Source organism: Myripristis murdjan, unplaced genomic scaffold, assembly GCF_902150065.1.
Source record: "Myripristis murdjan unplaced genomic scaffold, fMyrMur1.1, whole genome shotgun sequence".
NCBI classification, from domain to species: Eukaryota; Metazoa; Chordata; class Actinopteri; order Holocentriformes; family Holocentridae; genus Myripristis; species Myripristis murdjan.
Window position 1 is genome coordinate 3,697 of NW_021941799.1, and position 9,023 is coordinate 12,719.

The window sequence follows — 9,023 nt, forward strand, 5'->3', positions numbered from 1 at the left end:
CATACGGTGGCCCATATACACCATTGTATAAATAGTCTACAAATACGCTATGATACTCCATAATAAACTTCAACTTCTTCTTTTGCATATCTGCTACAAAGTTTTTTGTTTTTCTCTCCACCACATACAGAATAACATCATCTCTGACTCCACGTTGTTGTCCCACAGCCTACAGTTCAAGCACACTGGAGCGGCAGCTGCAGAGGTCCCGCTCTCGCTCCAGCGCTCATTGGAAATGAATGGCTGCCTGCCGCGTCTGCCGCTTCTGCCGCTTCTGCCGCTCCCTGTGCGACCCGGCGCGGTTCAGACTCTAATTTTATTTCCTCGTTCTTCAAAGGCAAAATCTGTTCTGCAGACGGACTCTCTGAAATAGTCGAACTACTCGAGGCTTCATCTAGACTTTATCTGACCTCCTGAGTTATAAGCTAACTAAATGTTTCTACCAAGTAGCTAATTTGTACTACATTTGCCTGTGAGCTCCTGGCCGGCATAAAGTTTGGAGCTATGGCTGACGGTCGTGAAGAGGAGGAAAGAGGACTTGAGCAGGGTGCTGTGGGTGGGGAAGGTAGGTGACAGACCATGTAATATATTAGGCCTATATTAAATTGTGAACATGTAATATGTTATGTAAACTAAATTCCAAAAAATAAAAACACAATACACATACACACACACATACACACACACACACACACACAAAACACAAAACACAGATTCTCACTAAACAGGGATGTGATTCTTCCTGATCAATCAGGAGTTCTGCTTTTTTGACCTGAAATTATGTCCCACCTGAGTCATGCAAATCTGAAAGCAAAGATGTGTGTGAGGTGGTTAGGGTGGTGAACTGCCCTAAGCAGAATTTGCAAAAGGAGATGATTTGAGGACATCAGCGTTATAAGCCCCTCTCATCCAGTTAAACATGGCCTTGACAGGCTGGGTGCCTTAACAGGCTTGGCTGCATGGCTGTATGTAAAGTGGTAGGCTACACACACACACACACACACACACACACACACACACACACACACACAGCACTCCATTTTATTGTTTTATTTATTAGCATTATTATTATTTATTTGTATATATGCTGTTCATACAGTTAATAATTAAGCAGAATATTAAACAGTAGATGTGGGTTTATGAAAAAACTACATTCAGATGGAAAGAAAAATACAGATTTTGTATCTATTAAACTAGTACATTTCTGGGAAATTAATTAATTGTTACTGTGTGTGTTTGTGTGTGAGCATGTGTGTGTGTGTGTGTGTGTGTGTGTGTGGTGGTGGTGGTGGTGGGGGTCCTGCACTGCAGAATATTTTCTTGCTTTTTCATCCATTGCCAATCACATGCCTAACCAAAAAGTCTATCACCACTATGTTCCACTCTGGAGTGAGGGGTTATGTCACTCTTCATTTAAAAACTTCTAAGATTCATGTTGTTTTGCATATTTGTAATCACACATACATGATGGAACATGATTTAAGAGCTCTGATAAATTGGCTTGGCCCCTTTATTCAGCATAGGAATAATACATTAAGTAATAGAATCATATCAGTAGAGCCTCAACTTTAAATCTAGCAAATCTAGCAATCTAGCAAGCGGCAATGAGCGAGCTCCAAACACTTTGATGAATATTGCCAAATAAGAACCTCAGGGGCTGAGGAAGAACAAGAAAGGGTGAACTGATGAACTGTGATTTCTGCCTCTATCAGAAAACAGAGGATTTGTGGATAATAACAAGCAATATATTAATATTCCAGATGTCATTAATGACCCCATCATGGAGCAAGGAGCTGTGCTTCTCAGAGGGTAAGTTTTACAAAGACCATTACTGAATATTATAATTGTTCCTTTTACTGTTAAAGTGATACTTTGGATTCTTACCCATAGAGTGTTTTGGTCCATTAAATCCATCCCCGTCGCAGGAACAACAGCTTCACTGGGAGTGTACTGCTCCAGAATGAATGAAGTAGATGTAGACTGGGAAAACAAAACGATTTTGAGCAGCAATATAAAGCTAAAAAATGTTTTGAAGGATGCATAACAAAACACATTTCGCTTGGTTTCACTTTCGTCGCTCTCTTTAGCCAGCTGGTTCCCAAAATGGCTGGTCTATTTTTAGCCGAAGCACTGCCACTGTATTAACTTGTAGGTTGAAGATGGAAGTGGAACGTGACTGCGTGGTGACACAGTGGCAGTGCAAGGGCTGAAAATCGATCTGCCGTTTTGTAAACCAGCTGCCTGAAGCAAACGCTCAAAGTGAAGCTTAAACAAACTTGTGTTTTTGCGCATCCCTTGAAAACGGTTTTTCTGCTTATGATGTGATATTTCTTATGATAGAGTGAACTTAATTCTCTGAACTTTGTTGGATAGTTTCATAAGAAACATAAGAACACAAAAGTTCTTCTTTATTTGTACAGGACTTATAAGCTGCTTGTAGAGCAGCACAATGCACTTCAAGAAAAGTGCTACACACAAAACTAATCTTTGTCAATCCCATGTGGCTGGTTTCTGAACTACAGATATGTGATCAGCTGTATAAATATAGAGGACCCGGGGCGACATGTCTCTCCTGTAGATCTGGGAGGAAGACCAAATGAACAACAGGATCCACAAATAAAAAAAGTGGTGGAGCAGATGCTCGAGATCAACAAAGAGTTAAACCGGAATGCTGAGCTCCAGCGGTAAGCTATGCCTTATGCAGAAAAATAACTAGTGGAACACATTGGCCTGAGAGTGAAATTGTACCTACAGTGTGTTATCTTAGGTCCAAGTCAAAGTAGAAAAGATCATTTGCTGACGTTTTTGTATGTGGTTTGTTGGACAGAGCTTTGGTAATCTGTCATCAGCAAAGAGATGACCTTCAATATTGAGCTCCACCAGTAAGCTATGCCCTAGACTTGTGGTTTGCAGAAAAACTAAACATTTTTGGAGTTTAGTGTTTCTTCTGTTGACAATCTTGGAATACGGTGGGACTCGATCAAAGGCTTTAGTAGGAGCAATGCTCTTTTATTTGACTCTAATCTGCAAGTGATGATTCTCCAAATTACAAATGTTAAAAAAGGACTTTTTAAATTTAGAATCCACTCTTTTGGCAAACTACTCAGGACAAGTAGTCCTCCAGTGTGAAATGTTCAAACAAGACATCAGCGTTGTTCCTAAACAGTGCTCAGAATTCTTCATTCACAGATGAGATAAGATAAGATAAGATAAGATAAGATAAGGCTTTATTGTCCCAATGGGAAATTTGTTTTGGACTTTGCAGTGTCTGCATAAAAAAAGGCAACAAGAGTAGCTACATACATCCAGACATAATAAAATACAGCAGTAGAACAACTGCCTCCATTCAGTTGCACATGCCCATTTACGTCATCATACAAACACACATAATACAGTGAGGAGCGACACTCAAACAATATAAAAATAAAAGTACAACAATCGCATCTCCACATTTCTGCCTAGGCGGTCTTACGGGCCTTAATAGATAGGGGGACAAAGGACTTTTTGAACCGGTTGTGCTTGCTTAGGGGAATTCTGTACCATCTGCCTGAAGGGAGGAGCTGTTATTCGGGGTATAACAGGGCATCCATATTTACCTGTAACATGTACGTGGCTCCCATCCGTCTTCCCTGTCTCACTCTACTGTCACTATCAAAGAAAAACGAATGTTCTGTAAATATCTTAAATTTTACAATTTTTTTCTATATTACAAATATGTGTTCATGTGGAAATCAAATATCATTTGCATTTGGAAGCCTCTGTGTAGCTCTGCAGTGCTGTTGCACAACATGAGTCATTGCCTGGGAGAAGCTACATAAGTAAGTTACTAGCCGCTCAGAGTTGTACAAAAGTGAAAAGTGTAGCTCTTGCATCTGACATTTGCATATTCAGCTCCAATTGGACTATGCACGTGTGTGTTGTGTTTCTGTCACAGGACTCATGAAAATGCACTCTGATTGATTGGTTAAGTCATTTTGCCTACATGTCACAAGTGAAACACAGTTAATTTGCATAAATTTCAACATTTTCTCAATTTCCACTGGTCACCACTGGAAATTATTGCTGAATCCCTTTCACTTACATTGTTTTTTTAGTAATAGGTGAGTATGACTGGGATGAGGGAAAGCATATGTATGGTTTCCCTCAGTGTACTGTTGGCCATCCACTGACTACTGCACTGTACTTAGAATACTACAGAAATGACATATGGCAAGGGTATTCAATGAACATTTTAGGATGGTTATGCAAAGTTCCTCCCCAGGAAAGGTCCAAGCCATCATATCTTACTTTTCTTCTGAGTTACAGGCATACATAGATGTAGTATGTGAATAGGTGTGTGTGTATATAAGTATAAAATGTAAGAAAGCACAATTCAAAAACGAGTTCCTCTCCCATCAATTTTCATAGTAGACACATTGTAAGAAAAAACAAATAAGCAGGCTTATTCACAAATAAAAGAATGAAAATGAGTTTCCCTTAAAGTGGTAATGATGATATCCTATTGATGAAGAAAATGTGTATTCATCTTCTGTTGTCAGGCTCATCAGCCAGGTTCCTAGCAACTGTGCTCAGGATGTCTTCTTGACGGTGGCCAGGAGCATCTTTACTGATGGCATCAACTGGGGTCGAGTGGTGGCCCTCTTCCATCTGGCCTACAAACTCATCTACAAGGTAACCACCTGGATGCTCCATAAATCAATGTTATAATCTTACATGAGCGCAGTCATGTTGAAGTGGGGTCTGTTATTATAGCTTATTGAAGGCCAATTCTGAGATCTTTGCCCCACTGGAAAGTGGGGGCCTATATATCACTGTGACGGTCAGCTGATTTTTTGTGGATCACATGAATTTTGGTGACAACATTGATAGTTTACCTTTTTTGTTTCCAGTTGCCACTAGGACACAAATACCTGAACCTATAGCTCCATGCACACCTCCAAATAACATTTTCATTTTTTTTTAAACTGAGATTGAAACATTTGAAAATTAATGTAACCGGGTGTTATATTTGATGTAATAAAATAGATACCCCATCATGTAGGGTTGAAAGAGGTTATTTCTTCACAACCATACAGACGAATTCCCCCTTCCCAGTACAGAAAGGTTAGAGAGCATGTTAGCCACTTGCTGAAAAAGGGAGTCATCCAGGAGAGCTCCAGTGTGTATGCTTACCCTATCATACTTGTGAGGAAAACAAGTGGCCATGCATAAGAGAGACAGTCATAAGACAGCATTTACCACACCGTTTGGTTTGTTTGAGTACGTGAGGATGCCGTTTGGTGTCTGTAATGGGCAAGCAACATTTCAGAGACTTATGTAGGCTACTATGAGTGAACTTGTTTCCCAGTTACTGGTACTCCATTTGGATGATATCATGGTTTACTCTGAGACCTTTTAGCAGCATTTTGATACATTGGAAATTGTCTTTAAGAGACTAGCCCAGACTGGCTTTACAGTAAAACTGCAGAAGAACACCTTCCTCCAGCAATCAGTTGAGGTTCTTGGTCACTAGATGTCAGCAAGGGGTGTCGGAACAGATCCAAGTAAAATCTCTGCTGGTAAAGAGTGGACAGTCCTATACAGTGTCAAGGAGTTTAGGTCATTTTTAGGATCCTGTAGGTACTACAAGAGATTCATTCAGAATTTCTCACAGTTTGCTGGGCCGCTGCATGGCCTAGTCAATCACCGCCACCGTAGCACCGCCACATAAGGCAGGAAAGAGTTTGTTTTATTTATTTTTCTCATGTAAATAAATAAATAAATAAAGAACTCCTGTTAGAAAAATATAATTATATAATCCCATCCGGTATAATAATGACCCAATGAACCTGCTGTGGAGTGTATGTCAAGTTGTTTTTGTTTTTGTCGATCAGCTGATTTGGCAAATTGGTTACAGCTGATTTAAGAGGCACGGAAGTGTCGGGCGCGAGGCGCGCACTTTAACAAAGGAGCCTGGAAGTCTACGGGAGACCAGGTGGATAGCGAAATAAAAGTGTTGGATTATTTCACGTGAAATCGACTTACAGTCGCCGGAGTATCGGATATTGTGCTGGTGAGCGAACGAAGCCGACCGCCCGGTGAGGATGTTCTGATTTATTTACCTTTTCTTTTTTCTAACGGAGACGTCCGTTCAAAGACTGTTTTGGATATTTAATGTTTTTTTCTTTACCGGACTCATTTTTTTTTGTAGAGTGGAATCAGGCAGCAGTTGGCGCTTGTGTTTTTTGTGTGGAGCTGATTTTCTTGCTGTGTGATGATACCTGGACAATGGACAATGAAACGCGGCTGGCATTTCACATATGGACTTTGAGCTGTGCTTGTTATATGTCTTGCCGGTTATGTGTAAGAGTTTACGTTTTGGATTTTTCTTTCTTTTCCTGAAAAATACATATACTATATGAACATAGTTCTGTTTCTGTCCTTTGTCTCAGAGTACAGTACGGTACAATCAAACACATCAATTAATTTGTCCATGAGAATTAACCCGTGTATTTTTTGTAATTATCCCTATTCAGTGAGGTTGATTGTTACAACATGAAGGGAAGTCCGCTAATGTGAATCGTATGTTTAAGTCTGTGTGGACCCCTGAGTGCTGTCAGGCCTTTGAACAGCTGAAAGAGAAGCTCACCTCTGCTCCCATTATGGTTTTTGCTGACTTTACATGCACCTGTATAGTTGAAACAGATGCCAGCCAGTATTATGGGGACACCAAACAAGTGATAGTCTATGCAAGTCACAGACTATGTCCTGCAGAGAAAAAATGACTCTAATTACAGTTGCATGAATTTGGAGTTACTTGCCTTAAAATGGGCGATCACTGAAAAAATCAGGGGGTACTTGCTTGGATCAAAGTTTGTAGTCCTTACTGATAATAACCCCCTCTGCCACCATCAGACAACTAAGTTACGAGCTATAGAACAGCACAGCGGTAGATGGCACAGCTGAGATGCAAACCTGAGTATCTTCCTGAGTTAGCCTATGCTTACATCACCACACATTCCACCAGAGGGTATTCCCCATACAATTTGTTTTTCGGACTACAGCCACATCTCCCTGTAGATGCATTATTAGGGCATGAGCAAGTTTCAGACAGGAACCAGGACTGGTTTTCTGTCCGTCAGGACAGATGAGCAAGCTAGGGAAAAAAGGCATTGGTCAGCATGTCTATTGATGCCACTGACCGCTAGGGAGATATACGATTCAAGATGTGTGGAGCCCTGTAGTTTACAAAGTTGTTGATGCACACTAATATCTCACAAATGTCGCTTTTCCGCTAGCACCTACTCGGCTCGACTCAGCTCAACTCTACGCGGTTTGTAAGGTTTTCCATTAGGTGGTAGTACATGGTACCAGGTACAGTTTTATTACCTACTCGGCCAGGGTTCCAAGCGAGCTGAGTCGAGCGGAAAATGTGTCGTAAACGGAGTGCAGGCCACTGATTGGACAGGGAGCCGTGACACATGAGAGCGACTCCTTCACGAAAACCAAACCCGGCATTTAAAAAAAAAAAAAACAGCGACCATGCGCATTGATCATCACTGAAGTTGGCAAAGTTGGAAAATGGCAAGCAAACCGGTACTGGTCAAATGAAGAGGTGGAGACTTTTCTGTGCTTGGTGGCAGACCAAAGAATCCGGAGGGAGCTGGACGGTGTGCCGCCTTGCTATGACGACTCCACCCACGCTGAGGTGGTACTCAATTGGAATGGAAATCAACCGAAACCGAGGCGAGCCAAGTAGAGCCGAGTAGGAAAGAAAAGCGCCAAAAGTTTTTGCATTGACATGAAATTTGGTGATAACATTCATGTTGACTAGAGAACCTGGTAATATTGTTGAAACTATGAGCTTCCCCCTTGGGCCATCAGCAGGCCCAGTGGGGCATCTGTGTTACAAATAACGTGCTTGTTTTAAATGAAGTCCCTTCAGTATCTTGAAATTTGTGGCATTTTCATTGAAATGCCAAAAATTGTAAGAATTTAGTGTTATCCCCAAAATGTTTTGTATATATGTACATATATATACACATATATTTTTATTGTGGTGGAAAAGCCTCTAAAACAGCATTTAGATTATGTGACAATATTTTTCTTGTCCTCGTCGTGGCTCATAAAATTCATTCCTGATACAGCAAGACATTCTCTTTTGATTTTACTTAAATGGATGGCAAAGTGTGTGTTTTTTCATTCATTCTTTTTTGTCAGCATCATGAAACTGTGAGATTCTGAAGTCCAGCAAACCAGTGGTTTTGCAGGGGAGGGATTAAAACTTTAACATGTAAGAATGGAGTGATCCAATCAGAACATGACCTCAGTTTTTTTTTTCCTTTTGCCCTCATTTGATGCACTCCTCAACTGTACCTTTTACCCTCCACAAGCCTAAACAAACAACAGTAACAGTAACTGTTTGTTAGCATGACATGCTGAGGATTATTTAACGTTATATCAAAGAGTCAAACACTAGTAAAGGCCTCCATATGAATAAGGAACTTGAGCAAATGATGACAACAGTCATAATCTTTCTCACATCAACTCCACTACCACAAGCCTCCAAAGTGGGAGTTTTTAACAAGTAATCTTTATGGCAGTGTTAGCTAGGAAAATATATGCAAACAAATGCAGTGCCGGTAAGGCCAGGTGGCTGTTTCATTTTTACAGTGAGTTGGTCTTAACTTCCATGACAATATCATTACCCGAGGATAATGTCCACCCAACCCTGTTGGATTGGATTACTGTAAAAAATACAGCCCCTAACACTTACTGAATGTTTATGAGCTCAAATCTTTGTGGATGATGAAGAAAGCACTGAAGAATAATACTACATCAGCAAATCTGTTTTAGTTGGTTTTACTATTCCATTAAATGTCTGTCTTCAGTTAAGTGCTACAGTGAAGAAGTTATTCTGACTGGTGTTTTTCGTTCTGGTTTCAAAGGCACTGATCACCAACCATCCAGAGAACGTCAAAATTATCATCAGCTGGTTGCTCCAGTTCATCAGAGAGAACCTCCACTTCTGGATCCTACGGCAG

The 9,023-nt window shown here is 40.6% G+C and overlaps 1 protein-coding gene across 1 annotated transcript; it reads left to right on the plus strand.

Moving 5' to 3' along the window:
• Positions 1-324: 324 nt before the first annotated feature.
• On the plus strand, positions 325-9,017 carry LOC115356763 (apoptosis regulator BAX-like; the record flags this gene model as incomplete). The annotated part of the gene is made up of 5 exons (XM_030047990.1): positions 325-565; positions 1,761-1,809; positions 2,523-2,684; positions 4,539-4,671; positions 8,928-9,017. Coding segments are annotated over exons 1-5 (495 nt in total), but the record flags the coding sequence as incomplete, so codon positions are not given.
• Between the last annotated feature and the right edge of the window lie 6 nt (positions 9,018-9,023).